Genomic DNA, 19,067 nt, shown 5'->3' with positions numbered 1-19,067 from the left:
TTTCACATACATTAGTGAATGAAGCTGGACTACTCCCCTCTGAATTAGGTATTCATTATCATAAATCCCAGCCCAACCGGCAAGGCACAAAAAGGGCACGTTGCTGTGCTGAGACCCCCTTTTCAATGGGTTGGAGCAGCCTCAATTCCCACTGACTTCCCTGCTCCCCAGGCAGGCAGCTGGTTGCAGCACCCTGGGGGGAAGCTGAGGTCTCTCAGCACCTTGTAGCCTTGATCTGGCCCTGCCCCGAGCACTTTCCGCCTGAAAGATGGACAACCCCCCAGACAGTCTGGGAGTCCCAGCGCTGGGCAGAGCCTTCCTGCTGCTGCCCTGCAAGGGCTGGGGCTGGCACGTGCCTGGGAATTTGGGATCCTCCCGGGGCAAGTGGGTTTCGGGGAGCGCTGGGAGGGACGGAGCCTTGGCACAGCGTTAGCCCAGGCAGAGGCAGGGGTGGGAGCAGGAGACAAAGGGAGTCCCGTTATCCCCATTTCACACGTGGGGACGGTGAGGCCGAGGCGGGGGGCGCGTGCCGCAGCGCGCGGAGGAGCCGAGCGGGGGCAGACCCTGGCCTCCTGCCCCCAGCCCCTGCTGTCCCCAGCACCTTCACCCGCCCCGGCTCCGGCCCCGGCCCTCCCGCACTGGCCCCCACGCCCTGTTTTGTGGACTACGGCTCCCACGATGCACCAGGCGAAGGGGGCACGCGAGCCCCCTCCCCCCCCCGCTGGGCGACACGTGCCGCCACTCTCGGCCAATGGGGGCGGGGCGGGGCTGGTCACGTGCCATTGTTTGGCGCTTTTGTGAGCAGCTGGTCGGTTAAGCGCTGAGTGTGGCCAGCCGCGCGGACGGAGCAGGTGGGCGAGCGGAGCGAGGCGGGGGACAGAACAGAGGGCGCCTAGGAGAGGCGCGGGAAAGCAGGGGGTCGGTGCCCGCGAGGGCGGGTGCCCGCGGGCGGCGGTCGCGGGAGGGTTCCCCCCCCCTCGGTGCGGATCGGCGCTGGAGGGGATGGTCGGGGTTAATGCGGGGGGGGGGGCGCTGTGTTCGCCACAGTGTGGAATTCGTCGGCCTCCGTCAGGGACCGCGGCCGCTTTGGGGCGAGGGCGCGGCGGCGGCTCCGCGCTTTCCCCGGGTGAAGGGAGCGGCCGGTCCCCCACAGCGGTGCCGCGGCGCAGAGGGAGCGGGGCTGACAAAGAGGACGGGGCTGCGGGAGACAATGAGCTGGGGGACGGGGCGGGGCGCGTCCCCTCCCTCCGCCTGGGGCTCCATTGTCCCCGCCGCCGTGTGGGCGGGGGGCCCGGGGCGGTTCCCGACGGAGGGGGAGAGGGGTGGGCTCAGGCAGCGGCGGTTGTCCCCGATCCCCTCCCTCCCTCCCTCCTCTGACAGGGCCCCGCCATTGTTCGCGGGGAAGGGGGCGGTGCCCAGCCAGCTCGGCCGCCCTCGAGGCCTTAGCTGGGACCGGGGCCGCTTCGCTGCGAGGTGAGGGGCGCGGAAGGGACCGAATCCGGCTCGCAGGGCAGGGGCCGAGCCGGGGGAGGCTCCCCGGGGGAAGGGGCTGCCGCCTGAGGAGCTTCGCCGCGCGACAGGCGGGGGCCCGTGTCAGGTGAAACGGGCGGGAGGGGTGGCTGGGGAGGGGGTACCCAGGTGCCCGGATGTTACAGTTAGCGCCGCCCCCTCCCCTTAGCCCCTGCGCGCGCTCTCCAGCGGTTTGAATTCGGTGCTGTTCGAAACGCGCCTGCCGAGGGCGGGGCTTCAAGGGACGCTCGCTTCTGAGTGGCTATGTGGGGCATCTGCCTGCCCCGTCCGGGGCATCTCGATTGGGCCAACTGGGGGGCCGGTCCTGGCCCCGCCCCATGAGCTATAGCCTGTCCCATGCACTGTCTGGAGATTACTGTACCTGGGGGGTCAGCTCTTCACTCTGCCCCCCACAGCCCTGCTTACCCACAATAGCCAGACTGTTCCACCATTACTCTTCCAGAGCCCCATCCGTCTGTTCCGCCTCCAAAGGGGGCGCCCCTCCATACTATTCCAGGCTTACGGTCCTTGCCCCTCTGTAGCTATTGTTCTGGTTCTAATCTTCGCTATTTAACAATCCAGCTGTTCATAGCTGTCTCGCTTACCTCAACTATCAGTCATGCTTTTGTGGTTTTGCAGTGATCTCTGCTCTTATTTTAGTGAGGCTGCCATAATCTGGCATTAAGGAAAATGGCTCAGCTATCTATCTTTAAAAGTGCAGAGTATCATGTAGTGCTTTTCATCTAATGGCTTCTAAATAACCATTCTAAACAGAGTCAACATCAGTGGGACTGTACCCATTTTTGTACATGAGTAAATGGAGGCACTTGTAGCTGGCCTGTATCCATTGGATCCTCTGGATAGAATGCAGGACTGGAACTCAAATCTGAGTTTTCTATTCCTGGCTCTGTTACTGCACTGCTGGGTCCTTGGGTAAGTCTCTTCCCCCTCTGTGCCTCCACTTCCCCATTAAAATGGGGATAATGATGCAAATACAGACTAACACGGCTGCTACTCTGAAACTGATAATGATACTGTTCACCTTTGTAAAGTGCTCTGAGATCTATGGGTGGAAAATGACTCTAAGAGCTAAGTGTTACAAAATGGTTATGCTCTGAGCATGTTGTATAATGTGGCTTGGTGTCTCTTCAGTAGATGGGTATCAGTCATAGCGTAAAAATAAGAGAAATTTGATCCTATTCGCACAAGAACAACCAAACTTAAAGTATCTTGAGAGACAGCTGTCTAATGTCTAGTTGTCTCATTGTAGTCTTAAATATGGTGCTGACTAAGCCTAAATTCTCACTGCAATTCTCTGAAACTTGGAATAGGCTGCAGTCCTGAATCTACTTCCTTTGGACTATAGTGCCACCCCTGAAATTTAAAATATATTACTTTCCTCAGTTTATGAAATGACTTAATCTTTGGTGAAAAAGCAGGATTAGTAGCCCTTTGTGGGGGCAGAGAAATTACTGGACTAAACACTTACTTTGTGGCCTTTGCAATTTAGAAATGCAAACAAGGTCCGAAAATATTCGGATCAACTGGGCCTAGAGGCACTGGAATAGCAGAAATTTCTCCAACTGCCTAGATTGGCCACAAACTCTCAAATCATAGGGTTAGAAGGGACCGCAAGGGTCATCCGGTTGTAGTAATTAATGCCTCTTCAGTATTCTCTTATTGTAACACACAGTGATTTTGATTGGTGTTGCATTCTGCTGTGTAAAACAATTTTTTTTTAACTCTTATGGTTGTCTAGTCAAAGAATTAATGACTATTTATTAATCACTTAGGGGTTCCACTGATTCGAGTCTTTCCAGAGCACATTTCTGGTATCTACCTTCTTAGTCATGGCTTCTTCTGGTATGTAATGTGTTAAGAACACTTTATTGAATATTCCTGTATTGTATCTTCTCAATAACTTGTAAATATTTTGAATAAAAGGGAAGTTCCTTCACTACCCTAATTTTGATGTTAAATAAGCAGTAAGCAAAGTACTATTTTTACTGTCTCTTAATGCAGGGCTTAGAAAACTTTAAATTAAATGCATGTGAAAACACTCAAAGCTTTGTCTGTTAGCAGATCGCTTTCAGTTAATCTAATGCTATCTGGTATGGCTGATGAAAGTGACTATAAAATGTGCATGTGATGCCCTAAATCCTATAAGCAGACAAAGTCAGTTCTGCAGGAGTTTTAGAAGCCATTTGTGCTCTGTCCTGAGAAACATAGTCTGAAGTTCTGGAAGAAAGGCTGGCCTGCTGGCTAAAGGGCGTTGGAAGACCAGGGTTCAATGCCTGGCTTTACCACAGCTTTCTGTGGGACCTTGGGCAAGTTCTTTAATCTTGGTCCTTTAGTTCCCCATCTATAAAGTGGGGATACTTGCCTATCTAACTAGGATGTTGTGAGGATAAATTAATTTGTAAAGATGCACAGATACTGTTGTGGCTATGTGACTTAAGAAACAAATGTATTGTTGGCTTATGCGGCTGCTTTAAATAGGCTAATCTGCTCATTTTAAACTCTGTCTTCATTAGACAGCTGCGTTATCTAAGTCCTAAGAATCATGTGTAATGAAGCAAAGTCAACACTTAAGCTGGCTCCAAGTACCGATGTGTCTTGTCATTCTCTTAGATATTCAGGTGAAGGAGCTGGAAAAGCGTGCATCTGGGCAGGCATTTGAGCTGATACTTAGTCCTCCTTCAAAAGAAGCAGTCCCAGAATTTCCCCTCTCCCCTCCAAAGAAGAAGGATCTTTCACTGGAAGAAATTCAAAAAAAGTTGGAAGCTGCAGAAGAGAGACGTAAGGTAAATCCGAAGTAACAGTAGCTTAAAAGGCCACTCAGGTAAAGCTCACTTTTAAAAAAACCAACAAAAACCCCTTTCTGATAAATCCAAAATATTGCAGGACTTTCAGTCTTAATATAGGCACTTGTTAGTTTGGACGGACAGCCAGCTAGCTACTCACATGCTAGCATAGCGCTGCAAAAGAGCAGGAGATTGTTTGTTTGCTTGTTAAATGGCTTGCAGTAAATTTCTAAAGCTCTTACTCAGTTGTATTAAATATATCTGCAAGACCTGAACTTCATTCCCAAAGTGACCTTTCAGGAGGTTGCCCCAAACATGGGGGTGGTGGGACATATAATAGGGAGAGAGACTGCTACTTTGTGATCTCCTAAAGTTTACTGAAAGGTTGTCTTCCTTCTAATTCTTCCTCCTACCCCTTACTTCATGGGGAAAGTCTTAGATTCCTTCTCCCAGAAAAATCTGGCTATTGGTAAATCTCTGAAACACTCCTAATACGAAGTCCATGGTTGAAAGTTGGACTAGACATGGCACCTGCTGTTGAGACATGGCTTCAAATTCCTAATTATTATAATTAGGAGGGCCATAAATGTGAAGGCTTTTTAACATAAACGTAATATCTGAGTTTTGCATAGTCTCTAGTGTCCATGGCTTCATGTTAAGACGTACGGTGACTGGAGGAGGACAGAATCATCCAGAAAACTTGGCAGCAGTGTACCCTTTTTCTTTCAGAAGCTATCTAGTTTACTAGATTCTTATACTTAACTGCAAGAACTTATTTTCTTGTGTACTCAACTATGATGGAATCTGGGCAAGTAGAGAAGGAAGGCATTGGGGATTTGTGCCTGATGTGTTAAGACTACAGTCACAAATGAAATCGGCAGTAGAAAATGTTGTCTCCAATGTAGACAATTGGGTACCTTGCTATATAGTTCATCTGTCTTGTGTCTAAACATACATGGTCTATCTTGTTAGTCTCATGAAGCAGAAGTCTTGAAGCAATTAGCTGAGAAACGAGAGCATGAAAAAGAAGTGCTTCAGAAAGCAATTGAAGAAAATAATAACTTCAGCAAAATGGCAGAAGAGAAGCTGACCCACAAAATGGAAGCTAACAAAGAAAACAGAGAGGCACAAATGGCTGCTAAACTGGAGCGCTTGAGGGAGAAAGTAGGTGTCGAGTTCTAATTCCCACTTGGGAAGAACTCTTGTATGTTCTTTTCTATGCTCACCAGCTAAACATAACCAACTAATGGCAGAGTGGGGTAATTCTCTAATTAGACATCTGGAGGTCTGGGGGGTATCTTTTGGTCAGTCTCCACACTAAAGAGGATTATATATCTTATTAAATCCCCAAAAGACGTATAGTAATTCTCTTGGGAAGAGGGACTGGAGGGAATTTTCATGCACCTTAAAAAAGGAAGCAAGAAGTCACTGATCTTCAAAACTTTCAGTGGCGTATGCTACAATTCACCCTGTCATTTGGGGATCAGATGTGAAGGTGGAATCAGAAGACTTGGCAGCTGAAGTGTAGACCTGAGTGCTGCTACAAACCTAGAGTCTTGATTTCTTTAGTAGACTAATTCAAACAACTAATCGCTCAATCACCTTTCCTTTCTTCAGGACAAGCATATTGAAGAAGTACGAAAGAACAAAGAAGGCAAAGAACCTGGTGAGAACGAAACTGACTGACCTTCATTCTGGAAAATGACTCTCCCCCTCCCCTAAATATCCAAAGACTGTATTGGCCAGTGGGTTTTTTTTGTTGAATTTCTAGAAAACTGATGTAGAGCTGTATAGTTAGATCCAAACTGTACACTTGCTTTGGGGACTAAAGGGGAGATCTTACATGTTTCACTTTTTCTAAAGTGTTGTCTTTCCAGTGTAGCTATCTTGTTGCATCCTTTTCTACTCCAGTGAGCTTGCTACTGGGCTGATGGCTAGTACTGTATAAGCTCTGTAAGACATGTTTGTGAAAGGAATATGTAGTATACTATTCCATGCTGAATATCTGTTACACGTCAAAATCTGACTGTCCCAGTCTTATAAGATACTACTGTAACTGAGTGACTTAATAAAGCTGCACAGTGCTATTATCACAAGTGAATTATTTCTGGAACTAATATGACAATACATCTTAAAAAAATCCAACTTTTATAGATGACTGTGTCTAAAACAGACTGTCTTTAACATTAGAAAGAAAAGCCTGAAGCAGCACTCTTTCTTACACCCAGCTACTGGATATACTGTATAGCATCCTTTTTCCCTAGAGCAGTCTTCATTGTTTTAATCTTACAATAAGAGCTTTGTTGTGGCACCTCAGCAGTTGTCAGCTGTTACGGTTCTTGTTTAAACAATTCAGAACCACCTCCCTCGGGATGTTGACACTTCAACAAATAAATCCTTGTTACCACATGACTTATCTGACTTTTTATGTTAAAAACAACTTTTTCTGGAAACACTAAGTGAGCAATCCAAGTGTCACCATGCAGCTTTTTGGAGAGACTTCAGGGGAAGTAGTGACTTCAAACTTGATGCAGTTCTTGCACTTCCCTAATCAAATGACAGACAGAGGTTTAAATTTAAAAATGGGCATATTATCAAGACTTCCAGTACTTTCCATGTACATCAACTGTGGTACAGTGCAATCTACACCTATTACCAATTAAGAGGAGCTACACTTTGTGAGCAAAAAATAGCTTATTCTAACTCAAACAGTAGTTAGAGCTTAAGGGAGAGAGAGGAACCCAACTCCCATCGCTGTCATTACAAAATAGTCCCCCAAAACTCTACTTCCTTAATTACTGTTAGCTATCATATGTTGTCCCTATTTAACTCAATTCACCCGAGTCTAACTGGAGACAGGCCATTATTTCACTTAATGTCACTCAACTCAGTAGCTTTCTTTCCAAAGTGAAAGACTCTAGAAGGAGTCTTGTAGACACTTATGAATGTATACTGCTAATTATGAGGTAAAGGAATAACTGCAAATTGCCCATGTAAGTAGCTATACGACCATAAAGTCTCCAACCTAGACATAGGTAGGATTCATTCTTAAACTGAGCCCTGTTACTCAGGCTTGTGTTATAATCTGTCCCAGAGAACTTTTCTAGCTAAATACAGGAGTACCCATTGAATGGCTTGACACCATATACACTTACCACTGAAGCTTGTAAGAGGCAAGGTACCAAACATGAGAGAGCTAATGCCTGACTTCCAGAGGCACTGAGCACTAATAGCTCCCACTGACTTCATCTGGAATTTGGGATGGTCAGCACTGCTAAAACGGCTCTGAGGGCTCAAAATTGGACACCGTTTTTTAATTTGTTGCTCTTATTGCAACAGTTACTTCACAATCCAGCTCCACTTCATGGGAATAAAAGTCACAGGGCATCTGATGTCCTGAGGATGGTGTGATGGCTGAGCCAGGCTTCTAGGGTTTTTAAATTGCTGACCCAAATTCCAGGCTGCTCCTCCAGTTTTCTGGGGGCTGTTAATATGGAAACCTTGTTTCTGCAGGTCCTTACATACCATGTGGAGTGTTTTTATTTGGTGTTCTTACAGTATCTAGAACAGTGAGACCCTGGTCTGTGACTGGGGCTCCTCCTAGCTGCTACCTGTGTAATGACAGATCTGATCAGATCAAGAATCTATTCTGCATATTTAGTCCAAGTATCATGGGGTGCTACTCCATCAATGAGGGAAAAACTAAGAATACAAAGGGAGATAGGACAGAAGCAGAGGCAAAGTGACTTTTCTGAGATCACATAGCAGTGCCAATCAGAAATGAACCGTAGATTTGGCAACTTACCAGTCCAGTGCATTTCTCCTGAAATACACAGTGCTGCATTTAAACCACTCCTGTGAAAAAAGTCAGAGGCTCCCAAAGTATTCATCCCATTGATTTTGCCTCACCTAGGGAAAAAGCCCAGCCCTGTCAGCACCCTAGTGCCATGCTGTGAAGAAGAGCACCACCCACTAAAACCTCAACATTATTCCTGTAGTAGGTTGCCAGATGGGCCCTGGAGACCTGTCTAAAGATCTGGTCATGCCTAACCCAGATCCTGTTATATCCAAAAGGAACAACACAAAGGGGATATGGCTGAACTCGTCTCCTTCCATCTTAAGGAGGAGACTGGTGGAAGAAAAGGGCCTTTAAAGAAGGGTAGTAAAGGAATTTGAGGAGGGAATTAAAACATGAGGGACCCAGGAATTGCAAGGATGACACAGCAAGTGAGGGGAAAAGTGAAGTAATGGATTACAGGGAGAGATAGGATGGGACAGATAAGATGAGGCGAGAGAAAGGGAATAGACATTTGGAAAAAGTGAAAGGCTGGACAGCCTGTAAAGAGCACCAGGCTTTGTTAAAACAGACAAATTCAAGTTAGAATTCACAGTGAGGGTGACTGACCATGGGAACCAATTACAAAGATGGCTTCTCCATCTCTTGGTGTCTTCAGCTCAAGATGTTGCCTGTCTGCAAGATATGCTTTAGCCAAACCCAAGTTACTGGGCTTATTACAGGTGTAACTGAAAATTAATTGCCTCTAGTATACAGGAGGTTATGCTAGATGATTTAATGCTCTCTTCTGGCCTTAACATCTATGAAACTACAAAGCTATATAATAATTCTTGGGTCCATATTAGAAGAATTGTGGCTTGGAAAGCGGGAAAAGGCTGTGAAACAAGGCTGTGATATGGTTTTTATTGGATTAACTATGAAAATTAATATAGCCAGTATTATAAAATCCCATTTTTTTTTATGCTGCCCTCATATTTTCAGTTTTCAATATACCACAGATTTTTGCAGTGATGATGTCCAACTACATCATAGAGATTGTCAGGGGAAACTAGACATTTGGCATCTGAGTAGGGGATATTTGGGGTTGACCCCTTCACTGGTATGGAGGGCAATTTGGGATTGCAGAATAAACACATTAGCTGGATGTTTTTGCTACAGCAATCTGTGAAATATTTAACCATGTTGGGATTTAAAATGTCATCTTTAGGTTTTAGAGTTAACTCATTTCAGATGAACAGGCCAGTTCACACCTCTTTCAGGTATTGTTACAAGTTATCTGCAGACTCTGGAAGATGTCACTGCATTGATATAGGCCCTAGGGCTTGTCTACACGGAGAAGCTATTGCAAAATAAGATAGGGTGTGAATTTAAAACATGATAATTATTCCACACTAGTTCCAAATGTATACGCTCTTAGACAGGCTTGTCTAAACTGCAACTTTGTCAACAAAACTTTTGTCTTTCACGGGTACTTAAAAAAGCCCCCCTGCGAAAGATAAAAAGTTTTGCCGACATAAGTGGCAGTGTGAAAGTGGCTTTGTCGGCAGGAGCGCTCTCCTGCCGACAAAGCTAACGCCGCTGGCAGGGCTGGAAGTATTTTGTTGGCAAAAGTGCCGACAAAATATCGACAGAGAGCATTCACACACGCTGACTTTCAGTGACAAGTGCTAAAAGCTAAAAGCTGCGTAGTGTAGACAAGCCCTTATTCCACACTGACTGATTTCTGCATATTTAGCTTATTGCACTTGCAAAGTGATTTAAGCTAAACTATGTAAAGGCACTCACTGCAGAATAAGCATCCACATGGGGAGGTAGTACAAAATAGCTACTGCAGCCTATTTCCCTGTGTAGATAAGCCTTTATTCTGTTCAGGTTTTCAGGGTTATGTTTGCAATGAGTGCTACAAAGACAATTTTTTTTAAAATGCAAGTTCAGATTCTGGAGCACAATTGTGCATCAAGGGGTGAATTCCATAGCCACCGAATCATGGAGTACATAGGGGCTCTAGCTATGATTTAGAGAGCCCCAAATGGTCTGCAATCCAGTTGGAAAGATCTGTGTTCCTTTATAAATGGCTTTGACATACTTGCTATTGTTCCTACCGCTCAAGGACAGATGGCTGAGTATTCTTCATTGAGGATATTGCAGGAACCTTTTTTTGGCCATTTCCCTAGAGCAATGGTTCTCAACCAGGGGTCTTCCAGGGGGTACATCAACTCATCTAGATATTTGCCTAGTTTATAAAAAGCACTGGCAAAATCAGTACAAACTAAAATTTGGTACAGACTATGATGACTTGTTTATACTGCTCTATACACTGAAATGTAAGTACAATATTTATGTTCCAATTGATTTATGATTATATGGTAACAATTAGAAAGCAATTTTTCAGTAATAGTGTGCTGTGACACTTTTGTATTTTTAGGTCTGATTTTGTAAGCAAGTAGTTTTTAAGTGAGGTTAAACTTGGGGGTACGTAAGACAAATCAGACTACTGAAAGGGGTACAGTAGCCTGGAAAGCTTGAGAATCACTGCCCTAGAGCCTGCATTTGGCAAGCTTCAGGTCAGAATGTAAGAATTACTTGTCTAGACTGGCTTTTGACTGACTTTTAGATTATTTTAAAGGTGACTTGTGAAGGGGGAAAAAAGGGGGTTGTATGTTGTTTTGCCTCTTTATGATGTATAAAGAAGACCTAGAAGGAGTTTTTTCCTAATAGAAATAGAAATCCAGGTTCTGTCTGCACTGGGTGAATCTTGTATGATTGGAGATCTGGTGAAATTATAAGTCCAGAGAGTGAAAGCTGAGCAAATGAGAAGGGAAGGAATTCTTAATCATACTTTTAAAGCATTTTTTTCAAACATAACACCTATTTAACTCCCAACCCTTCAAGGTAAGTTAAGGTGTTTCAGTGTAAAATACACATCCTCTGAGGCATGAAATACATTTTCTGCCAACCCCAGAGAAGACCAGACTTGACATTCCTGATACTTCCAAAGTCAAGAAACAGAAACTCAGCTCTTTATCCATCATAAAGAAGCAAAAAAAGATGCACAAGCCAAATTTTTAAAGATTCTCTGTGGGTCACTTTTCACATCCTCCATGACCTGCGTTTATTTTGAAGGTCTTGTGTTTCATTAATGGTTTTTAATGGTACCCAAATGCACTGGGTACTTCTAACGCCCTGATCTTGCAGATACTGACAAATGTCAATAGTCACTAAAGTGTTTTTCATGGCAGAAACAGGTTGGGTATCGAGATGAAATGGTCTGAAATAAGGAGAGCTGAGAGGCCATTTGGGGATGAATTCAGATCAGAGATACAGCAGTCTGATACTGCACTGATCCCTGACTCCTGTTCGATAAAACTGACACCAAACCACGAAGAATCAGAAGACAAAACAATAGAAGAACCTTTGTCAACTCCTGTGTCACCTGAAGTTTCTTCACTAACATTAGTGAGTTAAACCTCACAACCCACTTGTGTGATATTACTGAGCCTATTTTATAGATGGAATGCCTGGTAATATGGGTACAAATAGCACTGTGTCATGAAAACAGCAGGGAATTTGCAGGAAAGTGCTACACTGAGATTCACATCATAGAGCTATATTTTATTGAGAAACCGGTGCAGAAAGGCAGGTGTCCCTAGGAATGGGCCTATTTAAATCTTGATCTGAAGCTACACCAGTGTGATTGGATGTTGATCGCCATGTAAAGATAATGGTCATATATTTGAATCAATAAATATTTTAAAACCCAGTGAAAAGAGTTTGCCACAACATACTGGGCTCCAGAAAAGCCACCACTGTAACATGATAGCTCAGCTGGGCTGGGAAATGTGGGAAGATTGCCAAGGTTTTCAGAAGGATCCAGACGGGTTGCCATTGCAGAGGGTGTGAGAAGTGTGTGTTCATGTGGAAGGCAGGTGCCCCTCACTAGACTTTGGAGCTGCCTGCCTGAAAACAAAGAGGTGTCAATAGAGCGACCTAGGCAGTAATAATGCAATGGTCACTTCGTTTTCATGTTTTAGAGGGGTAGCCGTGTTAGTCTGTGTCAGCAAAAACAATGAGGAGCCCTTGTGGCACCTTAGAGACTAACACATTTATTTGGGCATAAACTTTCCGGGCTAGAACCCACTTCATTGGATGCATGGAGTGGAAAATACAGTAGAAGGTATAAATACACAGCACATGAAAAGATGGGAGTTGCCTTACCAAGTGGGAGGTCAGTCTAATGAGATAATTCAATTAACAGTAGGATTTTTCCTGCCTTGCTCTCCTACTGTTAATTGAATTGTCTCCTTAGACTGACCTCCCACTTGGTAAGGCAACTCCCATCTTTTCATGTGCTGTGTATTTATACCTGCTACTGTATTTTCCACTCCATGCATCCAATGAAGTGGGTTCTAGCCCGGAAAGTTTATGCCCAAATAAATTTGTTAGTCTGTAAGGTGCCACAAGGACCCCTCATTGTTTTTTCGTTTTCATGGAGAAAATACAGGCTGATGGAGCTGCTAGCCATGGGCAGAGGGGAAGGTTCAAGAATCTTAAATCCTCTCCCCATCCTGCAAAATGTAAATACTCTGAATTCTAGAAATGCCCCTAATCCCCCACGCCTGATCAAGGCAGATTTTGGACAGGGTCACCCTGAGGCTGGGATTAAAGCTGCTGGTTTTAAAATAGCTTCTTAGGGAAATTAATGTCCGAGCAGGAAAAGGGAGAGCTGCAGGGGGCGGCTCTTCCCCGCAACCCCCCCCCCTCCACCCTCAGCTCCCGGCATCTTCCTCTCTTTGCTGCCCCATTCCGCCCCCCGCAGCAGGCTGCCCCAGCGTCAGGTCTCCACGGCCTCCAGATGGCGCCGCTCCCTCGCTGCAGCTCCTCGGCCCCTAGGTTGCGGCGGCGCAGGCGTCCCTGCCAGATGGGTGGGGCAGGGAAGCAGATGACGGCCGCTGCGGAGGGGCGGCCCGGCCGGACTGGGTATCCCCTCCCTCCCCTCTGTCTCCCAGGTGCCACTGGGACCAGGGTGGGGCAGAGCCAGGAGCATCGGACAGGGGTCGAAGGAATTCGAGCTTCGCAGGTACCTGAGCGGGACAAGGGAGGGACTGAGCTGTTTGGGGGTGCCAGGAGCGCACGATTCTGGGGACCCCTGAGAACTAGGAGTTGCCTAGGTACTGCCTTGCGCTGGGCACCTCTGAGATCCTTGTTTGCTTGGGGAGCCAGTGTACTGGGTACTTCCCTAACACTACGAACCTCTGAGATCCCCATAGCCTTTAAGCCTAATACCAAGGATCTCTAGGGGACACCCTGGGGCATCCTTCATGGTAGGAATCTGTAGGGGACCCCAATACTTAAAAACTTAGGGCACTAGAAAATGGGGTACCCTGCGTGGAAACCCTAATAGCTACAGATCTCTCAGGTACCTGGAGACTGATGGGGAGCCCTGGTACTGCATACTCCTGGGGGGACCCTAATCCTATAGATCCTAATATTAGGAAATTCTCAGAAACCCTAGTACCCTGAGCCTTTTGGAGGCCCCTAATATATGGCACATAAAGGGACCCTGGTATCTGGAGGCTAGAGTTTGCTCTCAGTTATGTGGCTGAATGCCCATTGACTTGAGTGGAGCTATCCTGGATTTACACTGGCAGAATTTGGCCCTTGAGCTTTAGGGGAGTCTGCCACCTGTACATAGCTGGGTCCTGCTGATGCAGTCCCAGCAACCAAGTACAAAAAAATCACAGCTCTGTTTTGGATCAGTTTCTGCCTGTCTGAGGAAAGTTTTTCAGAACTTTGAGAAATAAGATAAAAATTCAATTGAGGTGAAATTGATCCCTACAGGGCACACTGAGTTTAAGCCAGCAATTGAAGTGAGTTTTGCTGATCCTGCCCCAGTTTAAAAGAAACCACATAGTGACTGACATTTAAAATATACCAAATTTTATTTAGGCTTTTAACAGGATGTTTACGTTTGTACACAAGCAAATACACATGTAAACATTTAGGGCCAGATGCTGCAAACTTTACATTAAGTAGCACTCTATGAGACTACCGATGTAAGTGCTACTCAACATGAGTCAGGGATACATTGTGGGAGAGTTAGTTTATGGCACTGGAGATGCCTGGGTATTTGGTGCAGCACTGTTAAAATCTAGTTAGGTACGTAGATGTTCTTGATTCAGAGTGTAAATGAGACTGGTATTTTTCTAGGTACTGTACAGGGCCCTTATTGTTTCTTTGCTCCCACTATGTTGTAAGGAAGTTCACTAGTGAAAGATTAGTGCTGCTCAAACCAGTCTTGGGGCTGCCTGATTTAAGCAGTTTTCTGTTTCCTATTTTCTGTTTTGTTTGGCCACATGGAAGGTCACTCTGTGAATGATATATTTCCTTGCTACTGTTAAGACTCTGAATCAGAGGTGGTGCTAACCTACAGGAATATTTTTGGGTCCCTTTTCACCACCCCCACTAAAAATACTATGTGAATTATTTCCACAAACCAAAAAATATACCAACACATACTCATACACTTGTGGTAACAAGTCCACGTTAATGGTGCTTTGGATGTAATACTAAATCAGGGAACTCTTGAGCTGCTGGGGGCCTAAGTAAATATTTAGACTGCTTATGCTTAGCAAGCATACCACTGCTTCAAATGCATATTTCTCTATTGCCTTGTAGATTCTGGAGCAGTGTCTCCTAAAATGTAGCAAACTGGGGCCTTAGCTTTACTGGGAATTTGCACCGATTCCAACAATTGATGAACCAACCACCCATCCACCAATATAGCTCGGAGCTGGATAAGCACCACCCATGCAAATCGTGGCTTTCCTTGTCTCCACCTGGGGTTTGCACTGGTGTGCAGCTACACTGACAGCAGGAATCAGGACATATTCTCAGTGCAGACGAGGCTTGAGGTTTTTACCAAACCATGGAAGATTTTCTATCACTTAATGTGTGTGACCAACAATGTGTTTGAGTCAGGAACCATGTGTGCAGCTGCCTTCTTGCCCATGCCTTCCCCAGCAGGGATCAGGACGGTTTCTGTTCTTTTTGTTGAGGATTAGTTGGAGTGTAGAAGAAGTTGGTGATTACTTTCCATTGTCACCCTCCCCATTCTGGTGATTCCCATCAGGAGGAGAGGAGGGTGGCAGGAGCAGTTTGGAGGCTGCCTCCCAAAGAGTTTTCTGTCTCGTACCCTGGAATTCTTTTATATAATGTGATTTCAGCACTAATCAGAGCTGCACAGAGCAGGAAATATTATTTTGTCCTCAAGCCTATTTTTTTCAATATCACAGTGGGTTCTAGTGGTCCCAACCATGAGTTGGATCTCATTGTGCTAATTGCTGTACAAACCTAGAATAACAGTCCTTGCATCAAGGATTTTACAATCTAAATAATCTTCTAGACAGACAGTGGGGGGAAGGGATGCAGTGTAAAAGCAGAGCACTAAGCAATCTTTTTGTCTGAATGCGTGTGGTTCATCTTCAGATATCAGCACGGGGGGGGCATGTATCTGCTCTGTCTATTTTGATGTAGAGGTAATGATAGCAGGTCGTTAATAATAATAATTAATAATAAAGAATGCCCCTAACCTTGTCTAAGGGTACATTTACCCTGTGACAGAAGACCTGTGTCATGGCCACAGCTGGCCCAGGTCAGCTGACAGGGCTCAGGCTGAGAGGCTATAAAATTGCAGTGTAGATGTTCAGGCTCGAGCCTAGGCTCTGAGACCCCCAAGAGTGAGGAGAGTCTTAGAGCCAGGGGTCCAGCAAGAGCCCAAATGTCTATACTGCAGTTTTTAGTCAGCTGTCCTGGGTTTAGGGTTGCCAGCCCTCCAGGATTGTCCTGAAGTCTCAGGGGATTAATCTTTAATTATAGATAATGTCATGTGATGAAAACTCCAGGAATTCATCCAACCAAAGTTGGCAACCCTATTGGGCTAGGAGATTCGGTGCTCTGTGTTTTTTATCACAGTGTAGCTGTACCCTGAGCTGTTCCAATGGGTTTGTCATAAATATAAAGGGAAGGGTAAACACCTTTAAAATCCCTCCTGGCTAGAAGAAAAACCCTTTCACCTGTAAAGAGTTAAGAAGCTAGGATAACCTCACTGGCACCTGACCACAATGACCAATGAGGAGACAAGATACTTTCAAAGCTGGAGGGGGGGAGAAACAAAGGGTCTGGGTCTGTCTGTGTGATGCTTTTGCTGGGGACAGCACAGGAATGGAGTCTTAGAACTTAGTAAGTAATCTAGCAAGATATGCGTTAGATTCTGTTTGTTTAAATGGCTGATAAAATAAGCTGTGCTGAATGGAATGGATATTCCTGTTTTTGTGTCTTTTTGTAACTTAAGGTTTTGCCTAGAGGGATTCTCTGTGTTTTGAATCTGATTACCCTGTAAGGTATTTACCATCCTGATTTTACAGAGATGATTCTTTTTTACTTTTTCTTCTATTAAAATTCTTCTTTTAAGAAACTGAATGCTCTTTTCATTGTTCTTAAGATCCAAGGGTTTGGGTCTGTGGTCACCTATGCAAATTGGTGAGGATTTTATCAAACCTTCCCCAGAAAAAGGGGATAAGATTTGGGAGGATTTTGGGGGGAAAGACGTTTCCAAACTAACTCTTTCCTAATAATAATAATACCGGTGTTAGACGTTTGGTGGTGGCAGCGAAAGTCCAAGGGCAAAGGGTAAAATAGTTTGTACCCTGGGGAAGTTTTAACCTAAGCTGGTAAAAGTAAGCTTAGGAGGTTTTCATGCAGGTCCCCACATCTGTACCCTAGCGTTCAGAGTCGGGAAGGAACCTTGACAGGGTTCATGTCTGAAATGTTAATCTAAAGCGCCCAGTTGCACAGGGCCTGGAATGGGGTTTGAACTTTGTGTTTAAACAGAGCTTTAGCAAATAGAGTTAGGGTAGACACATTTAAAAAAAAAACAAGAACGTTCTAGCCTAGAACAGGGTCTTCTTAATACACTTCCAAGGCCAGTGCGAATGCGGTAAAAGGAGCCCAGAAGTTTGGTTTTTGTCTCCTCAGGGACAGTAGTTTCTGAGTAGAATGCAACTACATAACAGTTTGCTCCCACAGAATGTGTTAGGGAATCTAAATGATGTGTTTAGACTATTTGTGTTTTGTAACTAGTGTTTTTATAAAGTCATATGGAAAATTAAGAGCTGCAAAAAGCAGCTAAGACTCAGAACACTTTACAAACTGTATACAGACTCTAAAATGCAGCCCTCTCTGAGGTGGAACACACCAGGCGTTTAACAGCTCACAGCAACGCTATGCAAGCATTTAGAACAGGGAGTGAAGGGGGCTGCTGAATCCCATTGGTAGGGGGAATTTGGGTGGTGGAACGTAACTAATTGAGTTACAAGTTTGTCCAGGAGGTTGGGGCTTGGGCCGTCACAACCTGCTACTGGCTAAGCAGGTGATGATTTTTGATCCCTAGCTAAGAATTGTGCACCACCTACTATGTTTAGGTATTATCCCATCTTCCTCACCCCCTCCCACTCGTTTATCTCCGCCTCCTGTTATGTCTTGCCGGTTCTGCTTTGTAAGCTCTTAGGGGCAGGGACTGTCATTCATTGTATATTTGTACAGCACCTGCTCCAATGGGGTCAAACTTGCTTGTGACCTCTAGGCCCTGCTGTAATACAAATAATAGTGTTTAAACCCAAACCAAAAAAACCCTCCATGCTACTTTTCATTCTTCATTTATTGTAAATGTCGGGAGACCATTATCTCTGATAAGCAGATCTGCTAAGATTTAAAAACAAACAAATGAACCCTACATGTTGATCCCCAGTAATGCTGCTTTTAAAACTAAACTAAACTTTCCTTTCTTCTCTTCATGAAGGTTCGCTTGCTTGGCAGCAGTTGAGTGTACTGGTCTCCTTGTCATGGCAACCATTGTCCCGGAAAAACTTACTCGCCTTTTCATTAATGTGCAGCAGCTTTGGCAGGTCCCCAGGCTGCTGGAAACGGCATTCCCCTCGCCTCCCTGCACCGTGGGCACCTCAGATGTGCCTGAGGTCTTCTGGAAACCCTACATTCACACCGGCTACAGACCCCTCAACCGGACCTGGAAGTATTACTTCTTGACGCTTTTCCAGCAGCACAACGAAGCTGTCAACGTGTGGACTCACCTCGTGGCTGCGCTAATCCTGCTGTTGAGGTTCCAGCGGCTTTCCCAGACGGTGGATTTTGTGAGCGATCCTCATGCCCATCCCTTGTTCATCATTGTCATTGCTTCTATCACCTACCTAACCTTCAGCACCCTGGCTCACCTTCTCCAAGCCAAATCAGAGTTCTGGCATTATAGCTTCTTTTTCATGGACTATGTGGGAGTAGCCATTTACCAGTACGGCAGTGCCTTGGTGCATTACTACTATGCCATTGAGCCAGACTGGCATGCAAGGATCATGGGGTTTTACATGCCGGGGGCTGCTTTGCTAGCTTGGTTATCGTGTGCAGGTTCCTGTTATGCTAAATATAGATACCATCAGCTTCCCCGCCATCTGAGCAGGGTGTGTCAAGAAATGCCCTTGGGCCTGGCATATGCTCTAGACATTAGCCCAGTAATTCACCGGCTCTACACTGTTCAGCCCTCCGAGCAGGCAGATCCAGCCCTTTTATACCACAAATGCCAGGTGCTGTTTTTCCTTATCGGTGCTTTTTTCTTCTCGTACCCTTATCCAGAGAAATGGTTTCCAGGGAAATGTCATTTCTTTGGGCAGGGGCATCAGATCTTCCACGTGTTTCTGGTGCTGTGCACCCTAGCCCAGGTGCAGGCGGTGGCTCTGGACTATGAGTCAAGGAGGGAGATCTACACCAGTCTGCACGGTGACCAGACTCACCATTTCTCTGCCCTGTGCTTCTTCACCGTAGCCTGCTGCCTCCTCACTGCCGCTTACATGACCAGCAAAGTGAAGTGCAAACTGAATTGCAAAGGAGAATGA

The 19,067-nt window shown here is 45.5% G+C and overlaps 2 protein-coding genes across 4 annotated transcripts; both read left to right on the top strand.

Annotated features, from left to right (window-relative positions):
• Positions 1–762: 762 nt before the first annotated feature.
• On the top strand, positions 763–6,722 carry STMN1 (stathmin 1). Of its 2 annotated transcripts, none has more exons than XM_074934559.1 (5): positions 763–851; positions 3,303–3,372; positions 4,141–4,313; positions 5,286–5,477; positions 5,931–6,722. In XM_074934559.1, exons 2-5 carry the CDS (start codon positions 3,360–3,362, stop codon positions 5,997–5,999), a joined length of 447 nt encoding a protein of 148 aa, XP_074790660.1. In that variant the 5' UTR covers positions 763–851; positions 3,303–3,359; the 3' UTR covers positions 6,000–6,722. The 2 variants fall into 2 exon arrangements, with proteins under 2 accessions (XP_074790660.1, XP_074790661.1); XM_074934560.1 differs by lacking the exon at positions 763–851 and adding an exon at positions 2,420–2,442.
• On the top strand, positions 4,278–19,067 carry PAQR7 (progestin and adipoQ receptor family member 7). 2 transcript variants are annotated; one of them, XM_074934555.1, is made up of 2 exons: positions 4,278–4,351; positions 17,966–19,067. In XM_074934555.1, the coding sequence occupies exon 2, from the start codon at positions 18,009–18,011 to the stop codon at positions 19,065–19,067; it is 1,059 nt and encodes a 352-aa protein (XP_074790656.1). In that variant the 5' UTR covers positions 4,278–4,351; positions 17,966–18,008. The 2 variants fall into 2 exon arrangements, with proteins under 2 accessions (XP_074790656.1, XP_074790655.1); XM_074934554.1 differs by lacking the exon at positions 4,278–4,351 and adding an exon at positions 13,017–13,186.

The sequence above is a fragment of the Natator depressus genome, chromosome 19, assembly GCF_965152275.1.
Source record: "Natator depressus isolate rNatDep1 chromosome 19, rNatDep2.hap1, whole genome shotgun sequence".
Taxonomy (NCBI): Eukaryota; Metazoa; Chordata; order Testudines; family Cheloniidae; genus Natator; species Natator depressus.
The sequence above is the reverse complement of the archived record's forward strand: the minus strand, read 5'-3'. Positions and strand labels throughout refer to the sequence as shown.

Coding starts and splice junctions, on each gene's coding strand:
- STMN1 (XM_074934559.1), top strand. Junction 4,314..5,285: donor CTGCAGAAGAGAGACGTAAG/GTAAATCCGAAG, acceptor CTATCTTGTTAG/TCTCATGAAGCAGAAGTCTT. Junction 5,478..5,930: donor TGGAGCGCTTGAGGGAGAAA/GTAGGTGTCGAG, acceptor TCCTTTCTTCAG/GACAAGCATATTGAAGAAGT.
- PAQR7 (XM_074934555.1), top strand. CDS start 18,009: ATGGCAACCATTGTCCCGGAAAAACTTACTCGCCTTTTCATTAATGTG.